The sequence below is a fragment of the Astyanax mexicanus genome, chromosome 7, assembly GCF_023375975.1.
Source record: "Astyanax mexicanus isolate ESR-SI-001 chromosome 7, AstMex3_surface, whole genome shotgun sequence".
Classification (NCBI taxonomy): domain Eukaryota; kingdom Metazoa; phylum Chordata; class Actinopteri; order Characiformes; family Acestrorhamphidae; genus Astyanax; species Astyanax mexicanus.
The window spans coordinates 50,667,366-50,693,144 of record NC_064414.1 but is presented as its reverse complement, the minus strand read 5'-3'; the positions used below and the strand labels follow the sequence as shown (position 1 = coordinate 50,693,144).

General features: G+C 39.2%; 1 protein-coding gene across 1 annotated transcript in view; it reads left to right on the top strand.

The window, feature by feature from the left end:
- Nucleotides 1–25,779, top strand: part of nr3c2 (nuclear receptor subfamily 3, group C, member 2) — a 194,108-nt gene that overhangs the window by 122,782 nt on the left and 45,547 nt on the right. The window contains exon 3 of the mRNA XM_049481378.1: nt 2,335–2,462. Within this exon, the coding sequence (XP_049337335.1) occupies nt 2,335–2,462 (128 nt within the window). The remainder of the gene's footprint in view (nt 1–2,334; nt 2,463–25,779) is intronic.

The following is a 25,779-nucleotide window of genomic DNA, read 5'->3' as shown; positions in this document are numbered from 1 at the left end:
AGACTTTATTGAAGTAAATAATCACTGTAAAAGGTTCTCCCAGACAGTTTAAACCCAAATGTTTTAATATATTTTATATTCATGTCTTTTTCAAATGAGAGACCACTTCAGTTTTTGAATCAGTTTCTCTGATTTAGCTATTTATAGGTTTATGTTTGAGTAAAATGAACATTATTGTTTTATTCTATAAACTACCATTAATTCCAAATAAAAATTAAGACATTTAAAGCGTTTATTTGCAAAGAAAAAAGTTCATATTCATAAAGTTTTAAGAGTTCAGAAATCAATATTTGGTGGAATAACCCTGGTTTTTAATCACAGTTTTCATGAATCTTGGCACCATGTTCTCCTCCACCAGTCTTACACACTGCTTTTGGATAACTTTATGCTACTCACTCCTGGTGCAAAAATTCAAGCAGTTCACATTGGTTTAATGGCTTGTGATCATTCATTTTTCCTCTTGATTATATCCCAGAAGTTTTCAATTTAGTTAAATCAAAGAAACTCATCATTTTTAAGTGGTCTCTTTTTTTTTTTCGGGAGCTGTACATCCATTCCTGCATTTCAGGCTTGCAACAAATTAAACAAAAATAAAAAGAGTTATAGCATTTCCCACTTTGCAATGTTTCTTTTGCAACCATTCCTTCTCACAGCATTTAGAAGATGTTTTGGCACTGAGGATGCCAGCTGATGAAGTGTTTCAGGTGTTGTTTTGTCTTAAGGTGGTGTGTAAAACAGGTACGCAGTTGTCAGTAGCAGATTTTTCTATAGAAAATGCTCCACACCTTCTTGATTAGGGACAGGTAAAGTCTGCAGGCAGCCCAGTCTAGTACCCATACCCTCCTTTTCTCCATAGCCGTGGCTGTTCAGTATGTGGTTTTGCATTGTCTTTTTGAATATATATATATATATATATATATATATATATATATATATATATACATAATGTTCTCCTGAAGGCAGCATAGACTGTTCCAAATCATGACTACAATTACTTCAAAACATTACATCAATATTTAGTTTTTGTACCTCATTATTCAATTTTTCAAAATGTTTTGGTGGCCTGAAATGCAGAAATAGATTCATATTATTAAATAAAATACTAAAAAAGTTTATCATACTAAGCATAAAATTTGATAGGTCATCTTCTGCAGTCATTTTTTTTAAAGGAAATGTAGGAACCTTTGCTCTGTTTTATTTACATGTTCCATACTTTCCCAACTATTTCTAATAGGATTTCTTGGGATTGTGTATTTCTAGGTGTGAAGTGTTTTTTGATCTAACATCAGGTGCATCAAGATGCTCTTTGCTATCTTACACCCCATCAACAGTCTATTTTCACACCATGCACTGTGCTGTTCAAATAGCATCAGAGTTTAGGAATAAATCTACACTGATGGGCGTTATGTTCTGCTGAAAGTGAGGTGCGTTCAGGTAAATTTCTGGTGCGTTTCTATATGTGTTGGTGGTGGAAAACACAGAAGCTCCACTGACTGATTAAAACCCTGACAACAGTCAATCATTAGAGTCCATTTCTATAGGTGCTCCCAGCGTTCACACACCCCCACTCAATAAACACACACACACACACACACGGACCCACTGCAGAGCACAAACCCGACTTTTAACTCAATAATAAACAAAATAAAGAATAAAATAACATTACTGTTCCCTTAAATGAGCTGTTGGTGTATCTTCACAGTGTGAACGAGCTGAGATGCACAAACACCGCACTGTTAAGATACGAACGTGCCAAAGTCAGAGCTCACCTGCCTCTTAAAGGGAATGACGACTGGCACACTGATAATTAGTTCATGCCTTTTGCATGTTTTCGAGCCACTCAAGGCATATTTTGCGACCTTACGATACCAAAGACGCATCGACACGCCCTAAATCCAGCTGCGTGATCTGGAATTGACCAGTTATTATAGATCACTGTAATAGGGCCCATTGTTTTTTTTTAAATATATAAATTTTAAAATGTATTGAAAATGTATTAGGTTCACTGATTGATGGATTGGCCTATTTGTTAATATTGCAACTCCTAAGTGCCGTTTTTTTATGGGAAATAATATATATATATATATAGTTTAAATGCGCTGTAAAGTGAAGTGTCTTGCTTAATATGATGAGTTACATTACAACTAATGCAACATTAAATTTCTTTTTTACTTCAGCCCGGAGTTTAGATTACACAGTCCAATATAAAGATATTTCTGCTAAGAGGAAGTGTGTGATGATAATGATGATGATAATGATGATGATGGTATAATAATAGCTTTGTTCTCTGATTCTGAACGCAGTGTGTATTGTGTGTGTGTGTTCTCTCTGCAGTGCGTCTCTGAGGCACTCGTCCTCCACGGCGAAGGTGTGTCTGGTGTGCGGGGACGAGGCGTCCGGCTGCCACTACGGCGTGGTCACCTGCGGCAGCTGCAAGGTCTTCTTCAAGAGAGCGGTGGAAGGTACGGCTCCCAGTTTAACCAGCACTGCTGTGTCTGAGTGGAGGATCTGAACTGGGGTTTCTCACTGTGGGATTATGGGTGTGAATGTTTGATATCTGAATTTTGCCTGGAGAATGTGATAAATAATTCATATAAATAATATTTATATTAATTGGGAATGTTGGCCACTATTTGCAGCATAATTTTGACACAGGTTTTATAAAATCCAGTTCTGGAAAACTACAGTACAGCATATTCCTGCTGAATCCATTAATGACCATATATGGAATGTTTACATTTACATTAGTATGAGTGATGTCCCTGGCTTTGTTAAATTTGACCGAACAAAAATATATGGATATATTTTTCTGTTTGATCATATAAATTATATTATATTGAATATAACATTAAATAATGAATATTAAATTCAGTTATTTTAACTAAATTTTAATTTAATTAATTGTGATTATAGTCCAGTTCTATTTTGACAATTTTGGATATAACTTTCTTACATATTTGTTATTGCAGTTTGATATCAGCTATAATAAAATGCATGATAAATCAAAGAAGTTTACTGCTACTACTACTACTACTACTACTACTAATAATAATAATAATAATAATACTTGTAGCTACTGTTGTATAATAATAGTAATACTTATAGTAATTAATTACTAAATAATTCTTACTAGTAACTGAGACGTTTAATCACTTACTAAATATATTTGTGTGGACAATGAATAATTCATAATAAGTACTGAATAAATGAGAAAACTGAATAATCTATAGTAGATGCTCAATAGTTTATAGTTACTAAATAATTTATCATAAATTAAAAATTAAATTAAAGTATCATAGCAGTTACTGAATTATTCATGGTTGACATTGAAAAACTAAAATAGTTGCTGAATAATTTGTGAAAGATTCTGAACAATTTATAGTAGATACTGAATTATATTTGTGTATTTTCTTTATTATTCAAAATAAATATTCAAAATGAATGGTAGTAGAAGGTACTGAATAGAATTCTACAAAAATATATATTCTACAAAAAAATATAGTAGTTACTGAATAATATCTGGTCATTATTAAATATTTAAATATAAAAATAATTTACGGTTGATACTAAATAATCTAAAGTAGTTAGAATAAAGAATAATCTATTCAAGTGGTCCAGCGGACTAAGTCACTGACATTAGGATCGGGTGGTCGCTGGTACGAATCTCGATAATGCAGCTTGCCATCAGCTGCCGGAGCCCTGAGAAAGCACAGTTGTCCTTGCTCTCTCTGGGAGGGTACAGTAGATGAAGCTCTTTTCTCTCATCACTCTTAGGGTGATGTAGATCAGCACAAGGCTGCGTCTGTGAGCTGATGTGTCAGAACCGAGTCATTCCCCTTCCCACGAGTGTGCTGTTATGCTACTCAGCAATGCTGCATCAGAGGAAGCATGTGCTAGTCTTCACCTTCACCAAGCTGATTTCTGGACAGTCTTTTATACCTGGCTCCCCAGGTGCTAGTAGGCAACTTACTTCCTGCAGGTGTCACATGAAGAGTGGTGCATTCTGGGTAGTGTAGTCCTGTGAGTGGAAATGGCAGTAGAGCTGAGTGTGGGCAATACTGTTGGCATGTACACTTTGTTTCATATGATTATTTAAAATATACATGAACAGATGCATGGTCTGGAGTAATTAGGGAATATAATTAGTGATGTAATTATAATTTAATTGGGTTCATTGTGAAGCTTTTTCCCTTGTTTAATCCGCTGTTTTCTGTGTAGTAGATCACATCCCACTCTCACACATGGAAATCAGAGAATCGTGAATGTGAATTTTGGTATTATTTTATATAACAGTCCTAAAGTTTTATTGAAGTGTCTCGAGAGATGGAGAGAGATGGAGAGAGAGAGAGACAGAGAGATAGAGAGAGAGAGAGAGAGAGAGAGAGAGAGGGTTTAACGACGGCCTGTAGGATAATTTATACGTGTTTGGTAGAGAAGGCCGTGGTCAGAGCCTGCAGGGCAGCGTCGTCTCACAACACAACCCCACCATTAGGACCCAACCGTCTGAAACCTCAGGCTAAGCTGGAGCGAAAGCACCCGGCTGCTCCAGTCTCTCAGGAGAAGCTCGGAGCGCGAGAGCGCCGAGTCAGCAATCGGACCGGCGCGAACTACACAGAGCAGAACCTCACAGCCAGAAAGGAGCTTCAGAACCCGTGTGAAGAAACGAGCGCAGGAACTGCAGGAGTGTCCCGCCTGTGACGAAGAGGAATGTTCAGCTGAGAAAAAAGTGCTTTTTTAGGCTCTTTCTGAGTCTGAACTTCACATTTTTGCATCATGTTTGATTCTGCTGAATAGGAGGAAATGGATTCAGGTGTCCGTGGTGTCGCTATCGAAAAAAAACTCTGGAGAATTTAGTGATATTTTATATCGAATAGGCCAGCTATAGCATATGTGTATGAATTAGTGTGTAAATCAGGGCTGCACGAAATACAATGTAAGATTTTACATCATGATATTTTGATGTTCTGCAACATACATTGCGATATTTACCAAATTTCACCAGAATCCAATGATCCAACATGGTGATATTAATGATGATATTAATCACTGATTGGAGTAAACTAAATCGTATCAGTCATTGACGTCAGATATTGACGTTTATTTATTGTACGATAAGTCCATGACGTAATTATTGCAACAGGCCTAATCATGGGTGTGATTTAGGCATAACATGAAATAAACCAATTAGGATGTTACTTTCCATTCCCTGTAAGAGCCAGGTGCGCTTTGACTTTGGCGGATTGCTATTTTAACAGCTTATTGTATTTTTTGTTTAGAAGTTAGAAAAAGATACAGAAAAAGGTATAGTTTGGGTATCGGTACTGAATACAAACTATCGAACCTGTACATGTATCGCAGGGTGTAAGATGGCAATAAGCATCATAATGTATTTTTTGCACAGGTTGTAAGATAGATATATAGCCAGTTCAGTGATAGATAGATACTTTATTGATCCCTGAGGGGAAATTCTAGTTAGTCTGAAGCTGCTGTTAGTCTGAAGTTAGTCTGAAGCTGAATGCTGTTAGTCTGAAGCTAAAGATGAAAGATGATGTTAATTTAAAAGAGACTGTAAGTATTGCTATGAAAATGTTTGTTCAGATAGAACTAAATGATGCAAAAAGTTTTGCTTCAAACATAATACATATCTGCTGTGTCCTGCTGTAAATTCATACTGTATACTGTATACATACTGCTAGTCTTTCACCCATCAATCAGACTGAGCACTCCACACACTCCTATTCTGTGTTCCACAGGCATTAAAAGTAGAGTAGGTGAATTAGTAATGGTGTCATATTGGAGACGTGCGACGACAGGCTGCTGTACAAAGTCTCAGCTTAACGTTTCACTCAGGCTTTCCGCTTTCTCACTCTTCAGAATACATCCTGGAACTCATTTAGATCAGTGTCTGAGTGCTAAACATTCACACACACACACACACACACACTCAGAAATGCAAATTAAATCAAACCTGCCTGAATGCAGACGTGCCAACTGTGCAACTTCACTACACATCACATTACCTCTGCTCCTGTAACCTGTACAGATCTATAGCTCTTACAGTCATTCTGTTGTACTCTGCTGTAAATGTAATTATTAATTATGTAATTATTCAAATAAGTACATACATACATTTTTTTAAATGTTTTTAAATATATCATTCTTCCACTTCAAAACACAGCCATACAACAAATCTTTACAGAAACTTTACATTTTTAAATACTGCTCTTTACCTGCCATTTTTCACTTTTTCTCTCCAGATTTTATAGCATTTTTATATAAGCATGATATAAACATAAACATGAAGTAATGGATTCCTGCTGGAACTGGTTTTAATGTTATGGCAGATTAATGTACAGCTTGGGAGCAGTGTTGAAGTGTTGAAGTAGGACAGTGTTAAATTGAAAAGAGAAAATTTTAGCATCGGGTACAAAGTGGCTCAGCAGTACATGCGGTTCTGCATCAGCAGCCGGAGTCAGAGAGAGCATACAGACCCTACTCTCTCTGGGTGAGTAGATACAGGACAATTCTTAATTTGTCCACTGTGTCACATTTGTAGAAGGCACTGAAGCGCCCACAGTGGATAGTGAATGCAGCGGGTGACAAATGATGGTGACCGGCGGCATCTGACTAGAATTGTCCATGTGAGCTGAGCTCAGTTCAGCTTTTATTAGCATACATGGGACATGGCAAAAGTTATGGGACACAATACTAGTTCTGGCATGTCCGTGTGCAATACCATGAAAAATGCTAAAGCAATATAACAATGATTTAACATTATCATTCATGCTATTTGATTAGTATTAGCTGATAATTACCATTAACCATACTAGCTATTCATCCATTCATACAGTCATCCATTCATACAGTCATCCAGTCATCTGTTCATCTTTTCATCCAGTCATCCAATCATCCATTTATCCATTCGTTTATTCACTCATGTGTCATTCATCCAGTCATATGTGTATCCTTTCATTAATTCATCCATTCACCCTTTTATCCAGTCATTCATTCATCCAGTGATCCAATCGTCCATTCATTTAGTCATCAAGTCATCCAATCATTCATTCATTCATTTATTCATCAGTTATCGTTTATCCAGTCATCCGTTCACCCATGTATCCATTCATCCAGTTATATGTGTATCCAGTCATCTATTTGTCCATTAATCTGTCCATTCGTTAATCCATTCATACATCCATCCATTCATACATTCATCCCCTCATCTGTTCTTCTGTTGATCTACTCATCTGTTCTTCTGTTCGTTTATGGTGAAGTCTGTTTTCATACCAGAGCAACTCAGGCCACGGTTTACTGTAGGACAGGCAAAGGAGATGCAGTGCTGTGTGTGTGTGTGTGTGTGTGTGTGTGTGTGTGTGTGTGTGTGTGTGTGTGTGTGTGTGCGTGTGTGCGCTCCTCTACCTTACCTGACCTCAGCCTAGTTCCAGAACAAGAGAGAGAGGGAGAGAGAGGGAGGGAGAGAGAGAGAGAGAGAGAGAGAGAGAGAGAGAGAGAAAGAAAGAGGGATGGAGGGAGGTAAAGAGAGGGAGGGAGAGAGAGAGAGAAACAGAAAGGGAGGGAGAGAGAGAGAGGGAGAGAGAGAGAGAGAGAGAGAGAGATGAGGGAGGGGCAGTGAGACAGAGAGGAAGTTTGTGAGAGAGAAAGAGGGAGGGAGGAGGAGGAAAAGAGAGGGCAGTAGGTAGATGGACAGAAATAGAGAGGGAAGGACGGCGGGAGAATAGATAGACGAGTGAGAGAGAGGCAGGAGAGGACGAGAGAGAATAAAACATACATAGGAGAGATAAAGCAAGAGGAGAATGAGTAAGAGAGAGAGAAAAGGAGAGAGAGAGAGAGAGAGAAAGAGAGAGAGAGAGTAATGCACAGAAACAATAAGAATAGACAAGACAATGAAAAAAAGATGAATAGAGGAGAAAGAAAAATACGGATACAAACATAGCAATAGAGAAAGAAAAGAGAATGAGATGAATAGAACATGAGAGATGCAGAGAGAAAAAAAGAGAAAAAGATAAAGGAGAATACAAAAGAAAGGGGGATAAAAACAGAGAACAGAATAAACAGAATAGAGAGACATGAGATAGATATAATGTGACACATAATGAACAAACAGATAAAGAAAGTTACAGAGAGAGATGATTAACAGAACATAGAAAGCGACAGACTTACAGATGATAGAGGATTGAGAGAGAAAATGAGAGAGAGGTTGGGAGAGGATAATGCAAAAGAGAGAAGGAAAAACTAAAATGATAAACAGAATATAGAAACAGACATGAGAGAGATATGAGACAGAGAGAACGAGAGAGAGCGGGAAAGAGGGAGAGAAAGGTAGAAAGAGAAAGAGAGAGATATAAAGAGGGAACGAAAAAGAGCAGAAAAGAGGGAGAGAGAGGTATAAAGAGAAAGAGAAGGGGTATTTAATGGAGAAAGAGAGAGTTATAAAGAGAAAGAGAGAAGTAGAAAAATAGAGAGAGAGCAGAAAAGAGGGATAGATAGGTAAAAAAGAAAGAGAGGGGTATATACAGAGCAAAAGAGGGTGTAGAAAGAGAATTATAAAGAACAAGAGAGAAGTAGAAAGAGAGAGCAGAAACAAGGGAGAGAGAGGTATAAAGAGAAAGAGAGAGATGAAAAGAGCAAGAAAGGGGATATTTGATGGAGAAAGAGAGTTATAAAGAAAAAGAGAAATAGAGTGAAGAGAGAACAGATAAGAGGGAAAGAGAGGTAAAAATAGAAAGAGAGACATAAAGTGTGAGATAGAGGGTATTTGGTGTAGAAAGAGAGTTAGAGAGAGAAATAGAAAGAGAGAGAGCAGAAAAGAGGAAGAGAGGGGTATAAAGAGAAACAGAGAGATATATAAAGAGAAAGAGAGAGGGGGTATTTGATAGAGAGAGAGAGAGTTATAAAGAGAAAGAGAAGTAGAAAGAGAGAGAGAGCAGAAAAGAGTAGAGAGGTATAAAGAGAAATAAAGCGATCTTTAAAGAGCGAGAGAGGGGGTATTTGATGGAGAAAGAGAGAGTTTTTAAAGAGAAAGAGAGCAAGAAAGAGGGAGAGAGGTATATAAAGAGTGAGGGAGGGAGGTCAAGAGAGGTAGGTATTGAGTTGAGAGAGAGAGAGAGGGAAGCTAGGTTGGTGTTCTGCATCTCAAATATGGAAGGAAAGTAATACGTAAATTCTGTTGTTACGTTTACGTTACTTTAACGCTATTACTCACCTGGAGGAAGTGGCTGCTGATTGGCTGTCTGAAGCAGTACCTGAGGGCGCAGGATGTCACGGCGGGTTCGGTTGCCAGGTTGCTGAGTAAGACTTGGACACTTCTGAGGTTGAAGCAGGTTAAAGCACCTGGATACATTACTGTAATTTGCTAGGCTGTTTAAATGCAATTACGTAATTACATTTACATAATTACAAAAGTCGTGGGAGAGCGGTATTTAAGTGTGGCCTCATGATGTTCTGAAGATTTCTCAGGTTTTTATCATTCCTCCGTCCACAGTGTGACGTGTGCTGTGGGGAAACTCTATGTCATAAAAGGCTAATTTTACCACCTGAAAAATGTTTTATTTGGTTGAGTAAAGCAATTCTGTTTATTTGCAGTAAGCTTAGATTTTCTATATTTTCAACAGCGTGGTTAGCAGCAGTGCTAGACACGATTAGCAGCACTTAATTAAATGCCACCCGATAGCGCTACACTGAAGAACCCTGAGTGTTTTATCAGCTAGCGTTTCGTCTCACGTAGCTTGTTTTATCATGGTAAGCCGCATTTCGGTAGTGGCTCCCTGATGCCCGCGAGTCACATATAATCTCATACAATCAGTTTTTAGTGTGGGCGGGCAGTGTTTTTCCCCCCTCCTGGACGGGATTTGTTCAGTGAGTGAGAGAAAGCAGATCATGGCGGAGGCAATATTAATAATTATTGTAATATGATATGAAATGTTTTTGATGTTGTGCAATTTTTTTGTGATATTGTAACTGGCCATTTTTGTCAAATAAAGGCTTTTTCTTCCAAAAAGATAAAACACATTTCACCTCTGAATACTCTAAATTTAATAATAAAAAAAAAAGTAAAATTAATTAACATAAAAGTAAAGTTTCGTTATCCTTTGGTGTGTGTGCATTTTTTTTTTTTTTAAACCTTCCTGAAATCAACTTTTGCAACTTGGGATGTCTGCTTTACTGCTCCTTAATACCTGACTGGTAGAATTCATACATAAGGTGCTTTGGATTATAAGGCACACTTTTTTTTCCAATTTTTGGGAAAATGTAAGGATTTGTTATTAATTTTGTCACTCTGCATAAGAGTGTCAGTGCCGTAAATGTAAATATGAAGGTTCCTGAGTGCAATCCAATCAAATCACAGTAGTGCTGCATACTTTATATTGTAGATGCATGTTTGTGAATGTAGCAGATCCAGTATAAATTGAAAAAAGAGATGTTTTCCAGTAATAATTGCTCTTTATCTGGGATCAAAGCTGAGAGGCTGAATATTATGTGGGTTTCTTTACACTGTAGCATGTTCAGCCCAGCTCCCCACAGTGTAATCCCTGGTGGGATGGTTGCCAGGATCAACACCATAATTCCCCTGTGTTTGTGTGTGTGTGTGTGCATATGCGTGAGTATGTGGGTGGTTATGAGTATGTGAGTGTGTGTGTGTGTGTGTGTGTGTAATATTTCAGTGCAGACGAAGCTGAATAGTCCCTCTATGCAGCGGGATGTGTTGCGGCTCTATCTGCTCACAGTTCTACAGCTGTTCAGTCTGCGGACCAAAATAGCATCTGTTCCTTCATAATGACAATGCATTATGGAATTTGGCTGCTGCCGGAGACAAGGCACTTCAAACCACACCGGCTCTCGCTGCAGGGCCTGCAGGCCTCGCTCGGGATGCGCTGAAACAATCACAGAGGAAATATGTGGAATTAATGTATATTTTGGTTGGAGAAATTACTGCTTGGTCAGGCGAGCTCCTGCACAGAAGCTCACGCTCGTTTATGACTCTGTGTTTATCTCCGTTTCTAATTCAGAAGACGTTGAGGGTACACTCCAGTGTTTTTCAGTATAGCCTCTACGTGCTGCATTGGTAACATACAATCAGATACAACCACAGACAGTATTTACCAGATGTGTGAATTCGAGACAAATTTGATGACTTGAGACTTGACTCAGAAAAGACTTGCGACTCTTGGGCTTTAAGACTGCTACACTAAGTAAATGATGTGTTGGTTGGTTGATGCTGCAGTTGGTCTGCAGGTTTAGGTTCAGCAACAGTATGTGCTGAAAGAATGAGGTCTGCTGACTACGTGAATATACTGAATATAGACCAGCTTATTCCATCAATGGATCAATTTTTTCTTCCCTGATGAACACGGTCATATTCCAAGATGAATAATATCAGGATTAATGGTGCTGGAATTGTGAAAGAGTTCAGGGTTCAGGGAGCATGAGATCATCATTTTCACACATGGATTGAGAGAGAGTTCACCACAGAGTCCAGATCTTAACCTCATTGAGAATCTTTGGGATGTGCTGGATGGAGAAGAGCTGCTTTGTGCAGTGGTCAGACTCTACCATCATCAATGCTGCTGTAAGATCTTTTTTTCATTAACACTGGATTGAAATACATCTTGTGACATTGCAGAAGCTTATTGCAAATTTAAATGATTTTTACAATTTTGAAAATACAGGGGTTGGACAATAAAACTGAAACACCTGTCATTTTAGTGTGGGAGGTTTCATGGTTAAATTGGAGCAGCCTGGTGGCCAATCTTCATTAATTGCACATTGCACCAGTAAGAGCAGAGTGTGAAGGTTCAATTAGCAGGGTAAGAGCACAGTTTTACTCAAAATATTGCAATGCACACAACATTATGTGAGACATACCAGAGTTCAAAAGAGGACAAGTTGTTGGTGCACGTCTTGCTGCAGCATCTGTGACCGAGACAGCAAGTCTTTGTGATGCATCAAGAGCCACGGTATCCAGGGTAATGTCAGCATACCACCAAGAAGGACCAACCACATCCAACAGGATTAACTGTGGACGCTGTATTATTATTGTAGTCTAAAACTAGGTGTTTCAGTTTCATTCTCCAACCCCTGTAAGTTTTACATTTTGAACTGAATTACTGAAATAAAGTAACTTTTCAACGATATTCTCATTATTTGAGATGCACTATTATATAACAACTGTCTTTATATCGATCAAGTGAAAGTTGTTTGGGTGACAGTGACTTTATATTTATATAAACACTTTTTTCCTCCGTTCAGCATCATCACAGATCTGACTCATCAGCGTCTCCGGCTCCGACTCGGCTCCCAGACCACAGATAGGCAGTTTGTTGATACAGTGTGGTTTTGCACTGTGAACATTTCCATGCGGGTCACTGTTGGGGCGTTATTTTTTTTATTTTATTTTTTCTATTTTTAAGAGTGGACACTAATTATTTTAATGTCATCAAAGGGACTTTATGATATTTGGTGAGACTTTTTCATGAGTTTTTTAAGTATTTTAAGTGTTTTTATTGAGCTCCAGAGCTCAAAATTAAGAAGTCAGCAGCGGCTGCAGTGGAGGTGTTTAGGGCTGAATTTGTGGGAAAGGTAAAATCAGCGCTGCTGGTAATCTCCTCGTCTACCCCGGAGTCATTTAAGGACAAGCCTCGCTCTGTTTCAGCATGACTGACAGGTTTGTGTGCCAATCAGGAACAAAACAGGCAATCAAGCGATCGCCTGGGAATGCTGCCATGCACTTCAGCGTCCGGAGGAAAAAAAAGAAAAGAAAAGAGCGAGGGAGCGCTGATGACAGTTTCGGTGGCGAAACAAAGACAGACGCTGTGCGGGAAATTGCCAGCACTCAGCACCTGAGCTCCACCTGTGGATAATCAGAGAACATTTATGTTTGGACATGAATCTGTGAGTGGGGGGTGGGGGTTGAGGAGGGAGGGGTTGGAGGACTTTGTCAGTGAAGGATTTATATGAGTTTTTTAAAACTTAGATGATCGTTTAAAAGCAGTGGATTAAGTGTGGCGTGCTGTTATTGTATCAGAAACCACCAGTATCAGAACTCACTTCTATTGCAGAGTATTCTGTGCAGTTTGAGGAGTTTTATTGTCAGTTGGGTCACTGCATAGAACTTTGTAGAAAATTTTGGAATGGAAAGATGGTTTGTGTGTTGTGTTTATTTTCTAATATTAAAACAAATACCATGTTATTACATAACTACTTGGCTGTATTGACACACATACATATTTTAAGGTAAGGAAGAAAAAACATTGTCTATTACAGTAACACTCGTGACGATAACACCTGTGACAATAACACCAGTTAATAATCTTACCAGTGAAAAAAACACTAGCGATGGGAACAACAGTGACGGTAACACTAGTAAAAGTAACACTAGTAAAAGTAACGCCAGTGACAGCAACAACAGTGAAAGTAAGAGCAGTGAAAGTAACACCAAGGACAGTAAAAGCAGTAAAAGTAACAAGAGTGCAAGTAACACTAGTAAAAGTAACATCAGTGATGGAAACAACAGTGAAAGTAACACCAGTGACAGTTACAACAGTGAGAGTAACACCAGTGAAATTAAAACTAGTGAAAGTAACACCAGTGAAATTAAAACTGGTGTTACTTTCACTGTTGTTTCCATCACTGATGTTACACCAGTGACAGTTACAACAGTGGAAGTAACACCAGTGAAATTAAAACTAGTAAAAGTAACACCAGTGACAGTAACAACAGTTACAGTAACACTTGTGACAGGAACAATAGTGAAAGTAATACTACTGAAAGTAACACCAGTGACAGTAACACCAGTGAAAGCAACACTAGTGAAAGTATCCCTAGTGAAAGTAACACCAATAAATAACACCAGTGACAGAAACAACAGTGAGGGTAATACTAGTAAAATGAACACTGGTGACAGTAACAAAAGTTACTGGTAACACCAGTTAACAGTCTCATCAGTGACAGTAACAATAGTGAAAGTAACACCAGTGACCGTAACAACAGTCAAAGTAACAGCAGTGACAGTAACAGTAACTTTAGTGAATGTAACACTAGTGAAAGTAACAACAGTGACAGTAACAAGAGTGACAGTAATATTTGTGAAAGAAACACCAGTGACAGTATCAACAGTGAAAGTAACACTAGTGATAAAAACAACAGTGAAAGTAACACTGGAGAAAGTAACACCACTAACGGTAACGACAATGAAAGTAACACTAGTGAAAGTAACACCAGTGACAGTAACAACAATAAAAGTAACCCTAGTCACGATGACACCTGCGATCGTAACAACAGTGATTAACAACAGTGACAGTAGCACTAGTAAAGTAGCATCAGTGAAAGTAACACCAGTTACAGTAACACCAAAGAAAGTATCACTAATAATGATAACCCCAGCAGTCTCATCAGTGACAGTAACACTAGTGAAAGTAACAACAGTGATTAACAACAGTGACAGTAGCACTAGTAAAGTAGCATCAGTGAAAGTAACACCAGTTACAGTAACACCAAAGAAAGTATCACTAATAATGATAACCCCAGCAGTCTCATCAGTGACAGTAACACTAGTGAAAGTAACAACAGTGGCAATGTGCAATACTTACTGTTGAGTAAAAGTGGGAATGCACAGTAATATTGCAATTAACTTTTTAATTGAGAAATAATTTACAGAAAGTATTTTTTACTTTTACTCTACTTAGTACTAAGCTAATTAGAGCTCATGCCCACCTGAGACCCACTTGGTTCCACACATGTTCCACCCCTGTGGAAGAGCCCCACACGGGTATGTTGGCTTGTGGCATTGCCCAGAGTCCAGGAACTCAATAATAGCCCTTATATGAACTATATATAACTAAATGGACCCACAGATTGATTCACAGTGTATTATATGTTCTATTCCATGCGTGCACTACTATATAGCCGATCCATCAGCAGGTCTCCCAGTTTAACCCGGCTGGAAGGCAGTCTGTCAGTACGGAGGACGGTGGAGGTAAAGATGATGTGTAACACAACACGCACCATGACAGGTCATCTCCCCTCGGCTGACCCCTGCCTGTCCGCCCTCGGCGCTGCCGCTTTAAATATCTCCCATCTCTTCCGCCTCCTGGTGATACCTTTGTTCTTTGACATCAATGCAAAATGCAGGAGCGCTCGGAGGATGCACCTTTTGTGTGTAAGCAAATGGAGCTGCGAGTATCTGATGGTGGGCATCGTGTGTGTTTTCACCGTCGATATGTTTTCGGGGACGTGGGCGGCGCTGATGTGTTTATACTGTCGATAGGGCTTTTGTGCCGGCTTGTTGATAGACTGTCCGGAAGCCGTATCAACTCATCTGAGTAACCACAGCAACCTATTTCGGGCTATCGAGCTGGAATATCTGCCCCTGCCTCGGCGAGCTCTCGCCACTGGTTTATCTATAGAACCTGTCCACAGGGGAGCCGCCCATCTTTTTTTAACAGGTCCAGATGAATAATCAGCATGAGCCATGTCCATGTGCATGAAGAGTCTGATTATTAAATATTACTAATCTGTACACACTACGCAAGTTGCATTGCATTGCTCATTGCTATCTTACACCTCGTCAACAGCCATTAAAACAGCGTCCGAGTTTAGGAATAAATCTACACGGATCTGGAAGTGAGGTGTGTTCAGATAAATTTCTGGCGTGTTTCTATCTCGCCAGCAGAAAATACAGGTGCACCACTGACTGATTAAAACCCTGACAACAGTCTAAGCACAGCTATGGAATCATAGCTTAGCGATGCAGGAGTGTATGTGCACTGGAAGCACTGCAGAGTGCAAACCTAACCTTTAACTCAGCAATAAACAGAATAAAGAATAAAATATCATTACTGAGCCATCAACTGAGCACCGTGCAGACTGATTTACTGGAAATGTATGCCATGTGCAGGTCGAAATGTGCAAAAGGCATGCACTAATTGTCTTAATCCATCGAGGGTGTGTTTTGTGCCTTTTGCTCTATAAACCAATGCTCTATGGGTTTGTTCAATACTGTCCATTAATGCATAGCAAGTGAGGGTGTACATGCATTATAGAAAGATGGATGGATGTATGGATAGATAGCTAGAAGGATGGATGGCTGGTCGGACAGTTTGTTGAATGGGATAGATAGATAGATAGATAGATAGATAGATAGATAGATAGATAGATAGATAGATAGATAGATAGATAGATAGATAGATAGATAGATAGATAGATAGATAGATAGATAGATAGATAGATAGATAGATAGATATGAACTAAGATAGCAATGAACGTCTGACTTTTGACTGTTGACTGTCTAGGTTGTATTCAGTCTGTTTGGCAACTGTGTTTTCTGTTGCCAAGATAGCAATACACCAGATATTTATCTAAACACACCTCATTTCCAAACCACCACGCTCAACAGTGTATGGCAGGTGGTTTAAATGTTAAATGTTAAAAGTGAGGCGTATTATAGCAGTGAGGAGTTTGGCAGGGCGTCTTCACGTCAGAGCAGGCTTCTCTAGGCCTCATGTGAAAGTCGTTATTGGGAAGCTGCTGCAGCTCCGTCCAACAACAACAGTGATTAGAGTGAGCTGCGATGAGTCAGCTGGAAACATGCTGAATGGATTTGATGTGTGCAGTTAAGGAAATAGTCGTGCGCTGATTCACGCTCAGCCTCTGGCCTTCGTTTCTCCAGCTGCTGCTGCTGCTGCTGCTGCTGTGGCTGTTGTTGTTGATGATGTTGATGTTGATGATGTTGTCACGTTGACGCCGAGCTCCGTCACTGGAGGCCGACTCCCCTCTTTCCACTTGTCCATAAGTGGGTCAGAAACACGAGACCCCATTTCCATGAAACCAGACCCGGGGCTTAAGCTGGACTGTGGGGAAGGAGATACTCACATGTGCTGCATGGAAGAACGCAAGGGTTTTAACTATGCTGAGAAATATGATGATATGCTTTGGTTCGGGTGATAAATTATGGAATTATAAGCTTCCCCTCTGGATAGGGGGGGGGGGATTACTGTGCCTTTTTAGGGACTCCCGTCACCATATGCTCTATCTAACTATATAGACTACCGGTCAGAAGTAAAGTGCTGTATTATTTCCTCATTTTATCAATCTTAATCTTTATTACTGCAGTTCTTCACCTGACAGACCTGCTCTAATTCTAATTCTCTTCACTGCTGAAACTAAAGAGACTTAGCCCAATTATATTAAGCTGAGCTAAAGGCTACTGAAAAGCTGCTGTTTCCATGTGGGTCAGCCAGACGTGACTCTTCCTGTAGCAGTTTTCTCCAGTTTCCAAGAGTCTTTTGAAGGTGTAGGAAACAGTACTCACCACTCACTGGCTTCATCTTTAAAAAGAGCAGATGTATACTTTTAATAGCTACAGGGGTTGGACAATAAAACTGAAACACCTGTCATTTTAGTGTGGGAGGTTTCAAGGCTAAATTGGAGCAGCCTGGTGGCCAATCTTCATTAATTGCACATTATAGCACCAGTAAGAGCAGAGTGTAAAGAGTGTTCAATTAGCAGGGTAAGAGCACAGTTTTGCTCAAAATATTGCAATGCACACAACATTATGGGTGACATACCAGAGTTCAAAAGAGGACACATTGTTGATGCACGTCTTGCTGGAGCATCTGTGACCAAGACAGCAAGTCTTTGTGATGCATCAAGAGCCACGGTATCCAGGGTAATGTCAGCATACCACCAAGAAGGACCAACCACATCCAACAGGATTAACTGTGGACGCTGTAAGAGGAAGCTGTCTGAAAGGGATGTTTGGGTGCTAACCCGGATTGTATCCAAAAAACATAAAACCACGGCTGATCAAATCACGGCAGAAGTCAATGTGCAAGGTGCGACATATCGGTGTGACAGACTAATTGGTTTCTTTCACACCATGCCCAAAACACACCTATGATTAATTAAAAGAATTTGTATGCGCATTTTGCACGTTTTAGCCGAGTAAGGCATATTTTTTGCCCTAAATCCAGCTGTGCCATCAGCAATTGACCAATACGCTACAGATCGCTAAAATAGGGTCCTAAGTGTTCGTCTAATGCGGGGGCCAGCATGTTTTTCAAGTAAATTAAATTTCATGTAGATTAAATAATTTCAACTCGGTTTCAAGACTTAAATGTTACATAGAGTAAATAAGTCAACTGAACTTCAGTCAATCCTTTCTTTTAGTAAACTTTACTTCAATTTTTTTGCTGAATCACTTATTTTCTTTTAGTAACCTTTACTTAATTTCTGCATACTTAATTTATACAATAGTATTATATATCATTTTAGTTAAAACACACTTTCAAATATTTACATAATCCCAAATCACTGTCTCAACACATGGATGGCATGTAATACATTATTTTTAGTATATAGAATATTGTACATGCCATCCATGTGTTGAGACAGTGTAATATGTGTGTTTTAACTAAAAATATTTACATTTCAGGAATTATAATATATTATGTATTATAAATTATATATATAATAATATTGTATAATTAAGTAATTGTAATTAGGTAATATTGTATGCAGAAATGAAGTACAGGTTACTAAAAGAAAGGATTGATTCAGTAAAAATAAATGAAGTAAAGTTTAATAAAAGAAAGGATTGAGTGAAGTTCAGTTCACTTATTTACTCTATGTAACATTTAAGTCTTGGAACCGAGTTGAAGTTACTTAAATTGATCTGAAATTAAATTTACTTAAAAAAAAGCAAATGCAGAAAGTTGCAAAAGTTTTTTTTTAATGTAAATTTTACTCATCATTTTTTTTCATTGTATAGATTAATAAAAAAGGGCCCTAAATGTTCGTCTAACTTGATTAGCGGATTTCTCTAATGTGATTGGTGGAAAGAAAAAAGAAAACTAATAGGCAATAGGCAATAGGCGGAACTGGCTGGTAATACTTCTATATACACATTCTACTTAATATCACCATGGTTTCAAATTAAAGTGTTTTACAAAGTTTCCAAACTAATCATCAAACCACATTTAGCATCAGCTTGGAAATAGTGGAGTCCTGAACGGGTCTGGACGGGGTGGGGTGCACTGGGCAGGGTATTGGGTGTTTTCTCATGGGGATATTCCCCTCAGAATGTCTGCTTAATGTAGGCGCTGACAGCCTGAGCCCTGCGCCTCACTGTGGATCTTCACACACTGATGTAGCGGCTAAAAGTAGACACCGGGGACATCCCCCACCGCCATCACCACCACCACCACTAACACCACCAGCCCCTTCCAATCACCATAACACACACACACACACACACACACACACACTGTACCACCGCCCTCGGCTGGAGTAAGTGTCCACAGCTCCTGAAGCTGAAGACATATAGTAGCTGGCTGTGAAATCGTGAATCGCAGCCGGATTTTCAGTTTAATACTTCAAGCAGTGCTGTCTGTCTGTTTGTCTCTCTGTCTGTTGGATGGTCTGGTGGATTTATGGCGGTGGATTTATGGCTGCTATGCTGTTACAGTGGAACTGGCCACAATTCATGCTCAGAATTTAAGGCGTAAGACAATTTACAGCAATGAAGGGCATGGAAATGGCTGCATTATCTAAGCAGCCTGAGAGAGAAGCTGTGGAAAAGATAAATAAATCAGAGAAAAACTCACTGTTTATGAAGGCTGCTACTGAAAACAGCTGAAAATGATGACCTAGTTTTTTAATGGACCTATATAGAAAAAATATATACATGTATTATGTGTATACATTGCATTTATTTCATTCCTAAATACATATATGCCTATAATGCCTATATATACCAATATGTATTACGGATATTAAGGATATTAAAATATTAAGCACAAATGTGTAGTATGTTTATAAGATTATTTAATATATATATATATATATATATATATATATATATATATATATATATATATATATATATATATGTATATATATATAAACTTGTTCTTCTCAAGGTGCAAACCTTAGTAGTGCATGTTTAAATGTAAATAAAAGAATAAATGTTAGAAATGTAAAAGGCAATTATATTTATATTAGTGGTGTTAATTTATAATACTATATATAATACTTGTATATACTTGTATGTATGTCAATGGGAAGAGCAGCTCAGATGTATTAAACAGTGTAAACAGCATGGAGCAGCAGAGACATCATTTGTTTATAGCAGTTTATTATCTGGCTAAATTATCAGCTTAAACTGTGCCTTATTAGCAATTACCTCAGTTAAATATATAAAAAGTGTAATATATATTAATTATTATTAAAAAAATTAACAGTCTTTAAAACAGTAATAACATTGTTACAAATTTGTAACTAATTATTACATTGCTTAACCTCAGTGTTTAAAAATACTGTAAACTAAATAATAATGAGATTAATATTATATATTTATGGATTAAATTAGATTAATAATGTTTTAACCACTGTCTATTAATAATTAATGATTTGAGACACCCTGGCGTAAGTCTTGATAATAAATGTAGCTTATTCTAAAGTGTTAACAGTAAATTCTTATATTCATACAAATATATTTTTTGCTTTCAGTTGTATATTTAAGACATACATTAAATGGCCAAAAGTATTAATATACTTACTTATTCATTGTTTTATCCAAAATCAAGGGTGAAAGAAATTGCTTTTGTTAGAGTAACTGTCTCTACTTTAAATTAACTGCCATCTGCAAGATTCTTTTGACCTTTGCTGTGACAATTTGATTGCATTCAGCAACAATATAAGCGTAAGTGAGGAAAGGATATTGGATGATTGGTACCCTACAGCATCAGAATAAGCTTCAGCAGGTTTTCACTGGATAACTTTTATGCGATATGATACTTTTTATTGTGGACTGAGTTTAATTTAACGCAGAACTGAATATTGCTGGAAATCACCAGTGTGTGCACTTTAATTAAAACAGTGGATGTTGCGTGACGTGACTTATCTAGTGTGCAGTGGCCTCGACACACTCACACTATGTTTCTGCATTCACTTCAGTGTTAGCGAAACGTTACAGCAACCTTTATTATACTATAAAATAAATTAAGCAGATTGCTGATACTGTATTTAACTACATACTAGAGGTCTGCACTCCCGCGGGAGTCCCGCGGGACCCGCGGGACCCGTCAGAATATGTTGCGGCGCGGGACAAAACTGAATTGTTATTGGCGGGAGCGGTAATTTAATCAATACAGGCCATGCGGGAGCGGGACCACATTAACATGTGGTCCCGCTCCCGCAAATTGATAAATAGTTAAGAAAATTATAATAATCACGCTATGATTCCCATGCAAGCAACAAAAAAACACAAGAAAAATCTCTCGGAGGATGGACACACACACACACATTTTCAGCATCTCCAGCAGGCGTGTGCAGAGGAGGGGGGGGGGGGGGAGGGGGGTGTGTAATTTAAAGGACGACATTTACTATACTGGTGCAAAATAATAATAATAATAATAATAATAATAATAATAATAATAATAACAATAATAATAATAATAATAACAATAACATTGTTATTGTTATTATTATTATTGTTATTATTATTATTATTATTAATAATAATAATACAAATATTAATTAAACTAATTGAATTTAATTTTATATATTTTTACATTTATTATTTTATATAATATAGATCCACTTCTAATCCACTTCTAGGATTCTTGATGCACCTGATGGCATGTGTTTGGACTGCGAACTGAATTGCTGTTTTAATAAATACATATGTAAATTTGAAGCACTAAATGTAATTAATTCAATTCATATTAGGACTGCGGGACGGGAGCGGCGGGAATGTGTATGTGGCGGGCGGGAGCGGGATTAAAAGAAGTGATTTTTTTGCGGGAGCGGGCGGGAGCGGGACAAAAAGACGCGGGAGCGGGCGGGAGCGGGTTTAAAAAAACAGTCCCGCGCAGACCTCTACTACATACTGAGGATTCACCTTTCCAACATACACTTCTTTTCCATTGTTTTTGAAATCAAGGGTTTTAAAAAGAGGTTATCCTGTTCTACCACGTTCTTTTAACATTGACGGACATTTAGGTATATTTCAGTTCCATATAAAAAAAGATATAAAAAAGATTTAATATGTTCAGTAGGTTCATGCTGTTTATCTGCTCTAGAGAAACAGCCATGGATGCCACCTAGCATACTATTGCATGTCAAAAAAATTGAATATCATTGAAAAGTTACTTCATTTCAGTAATTCAGTGAAACTCATATTGATATATAGATGTATTACACACAGAGTGATCTATTTTAAACTTTTATTTCTTTTATTATTGATGATTATGGATTACAGACAACAAAAACAGAAAATCAGAATCTCAGAAAATTGTAATATTATATAAGACCAATCGGTACTTTTGGCAGTGTGGGCAGTGTGCCAAATCCTGCTGGAAAATGAAATCTGCATCTCCATAAAAGTTGTCAGTAGCAGAGGGAAGCATGAAGTGCTGTAAGATTTTGTGGAAAAACAAAACTGCACTGACTTTAGACTTGATAATAAAACACAGTGGATCAACACCAGCAGATGACATGTCTCTCCTCTAAACCATCACTGATTGGTGGAATCTTCACACTAGACCTCAAGCAGTTTGGACTGTGTGTCTCTCCACTCTTCCTCCAGACTCTGCTCCCTTGATTTACAAATGAAATGTAAAATTTACTGATGATCAGTGATGGTTTGGAGAAACATGTCCATCATCTGCTGGTGTTGGTCCCTCTGCTGACAACTTTTATGCAGATACAGATTTCATTTTCCAGCAGGACTTGGCACACTTCCCACACTGCCAAAAGTAGTATATGGTCTTATATAATGTTCTAATTTTCTGAGACACTGATTTTTGGGTTTTTATTGGCTGTAAGCCATAATTATCATCAATAAAAGAAAAACATGCTTAAAATGGATCATTATGTGTGTAATACATCTATATAATATATGATATTCTATGTTTTTGAGATGCACCTGTATCTGTATCTTTGTAACTATCTAGTAGTATACTATATTACCTATTCTGTAGTGTACTTATCCACTGCTGCACCGGAAGATCTAACACAAAGTAAATAAACGTGGCCGTGATCAGACTGTACCACACGTCCTGCACACAGACCCACAGTCAACATGTGATCTATATGAACGTGCTTCACCTCGGCCAATCATTAACAGAACAGTGGGGACAGAGCAGCCAGTGGGCGGACGGGGTCAGGAGGTGTGTGAGCAGGTTTCAGGTCCGATCTGCATGTGTGTGTCTGAGCGATGGAAAAGGCGGCGGCGGGGGAGGGGGGTGGTTGGAGGGGGGTTGTGTTGTATTTCCTGTGTCGCAGTTTACTGTTTTTTAGAGCAAGAAAAATGGGCTTATGTAACGGGTCATGTGACGGAGCCAGAAATAGTGGCGGAGCTACAGCTGCCATTGCTCCTCCGAGCTGATCCTGGGCTTTCTGGCAGCTTCCACCCAGCCTCAGCACATGCTCTACACACAGCCTCACAGCCACACAGCCACGCTGCACCAAATAACGCCCAACACGCCAAAAAACACCCCCGCGCTCTGCCTGCCTCAACCCGGCCCCGCCCTACAGCCAGACCCTGCAGCCTGCTGGGAGACCCCCACTCGAGAGACTGGACGGGGGGTCTGAGGAAATCACTACAGCAGAAGAGATGAACTCTAGTAACACTGGAGAGAGAGAGAGAGAGAGAGAGAGAGAGAGAGAGAGAGTGATGAGGGAAGGAGATTAGATGGAGAGAGGGAGAGGTATTGGTAGAGCGAAAGAGAAAGAGAGAGAGGGAGAATGATATAATGATATATAGTGTACTGTATATATTGTATTCATATCTATACAGTATATACTGTATATTACTATCTGTCTGTCTGTCTGTCTGTCTGTCCACCCATTATTCTGTCTGTCTACCTGTCCGCCCAGGCTTCCATCCATCCAACCTTCTGTCTGTTCATCAGTTTATTAAATTATCCGTCCATCTGTTCACGCATCAAACTGTTTGTCTCTCCATCCATCCATCCATCTATCTATGCATCCACACATCCAACTAACCTTCTGTCTGCCTGTGTGCTGCCTGTGTGCTATCCATCCATCCATCCATCCATCTAACCAACCAACCAACCACTTGTCCACCTGTCTGCCCATCAGTCTGTCCATCCATCCATTTATCCATCCATCCACCCAACCAACCAACCAATCAACCAACCGCTTGTCCACCTGTCTGCTCATCAATCTGTCCATCCATCCATTTATCCATCCATCCAACCATCCATGCATCCATCTATCTATCTGTCTGACTGTTTATCCAACTGTTTATATATTTATATAATATTTATATTTATATATTTATCTTATATACACTGCTCAAAAAAATAAAGGGAACACTCAAATAACACATCCTAGATCTGAATGAATGAAATATTCTCATTGAATACTTTGTTCTGTACAAAGTTGAATGTGCTGACAACAAAATCACACAAAAATCATCAATGGAAATGAAATTTATTAACCAATGGAGGCCTGGATTTGGAGCCACACACAAAATTAAAGTGAAAAAACACACTACAGGCTGATCCAACTTTAATGTAATGTCCTTAAAACAAGTCAAAATGAGGCTCAGTATTGTGTGTGGCCTCCACGTGCCTGTATGACCTCCCTACAACGCCTGGGCATGCTCCTGATGAGGTGGCGGATGGTCTCCTGAGGGATCTCCTCCCAGACCTGGACTAAAGCATCCGCCAACTCCTGGACAGTCTGTGGTGCAACGTGACGTTGGTGGATGGAGCGAGACATGATGTCCCAGATGTGCTCAATCGGATTCAGGTCTGGGGAACGGGCGGGCCAGTCCATAGCTTCAATGCCTTCATCTTGCAGGAACTGCTGACACACTCCAGCCACATGAGGTCTAGCATTGTCCTGCATTAGGAGGAACCCAGGGCCAACCGCACCAGCATATGGTCTCGCAAGGGGTCTGAGGATCTCATCTCGGTACCTAATGGCAGTCAGGCTACCTCTGGTGAGCACATGAAGGACTGTGCAGCCCTCCAAAGAAATGCCACCCCACACCATTACTGACCCACTGCCAAACCGGTCATGCTGAAGGATGTTGCAGGCAGCAGACCGCTCTCCACGGCGTCTCCAGACTCTGTCACGTCGGTCATGTGCTCAGTGTGAACCTGCTTTCATCTGTGAAGAGCACAAGGCGCCAGTGGCGAATTTGCCAATCCTGGTGTTCTCTGGCAAATGCCAAGCGTCCTGCACGGTGTTGGGCTGTGAGCACAACCCCCATCTGTGGACGTTGGGCCCTCATACCATCCTCATGGAGTCGGTTTCTAACCGTTTGTGCAGACACATGCACATTTGTGGCCTGCTGGAGGTCATTTTGCAGGGCTCTGGCAGTGCTCCTCCTGTTCCTTCTTGCACAAAGGCGGAGGTAGCGGTCCTGCTGCTGGGTTGTTGCCCTCCATTGATGTGCCATTCTGGATGAGCTGCACTACCTGAGCCACTTGTGGGGGTTGTAGAGTCCGTCTCATGCTACCACGAGTGTGAAAGCACCACCCACATTCCAAACTGACCAAAACATCAGCCAGACAGCATAGGTTCTGAGAAGTGGTCTGTGGTCCCCACCTGCAGAACCACTCCTTTATTGAGTGTGTCTTGCTAATTGCCAATAATTTCCACCTGTTGTCTATTCCATTTGCACAACAGCAGGTGAAATTGATTGTCAATCAGTGTTGCTTCCTAAGTGGACAGTTTAATTTCACAGAAGTTTGATTTACTTGGAGTTTTATTGTGTTATTTGAGTGT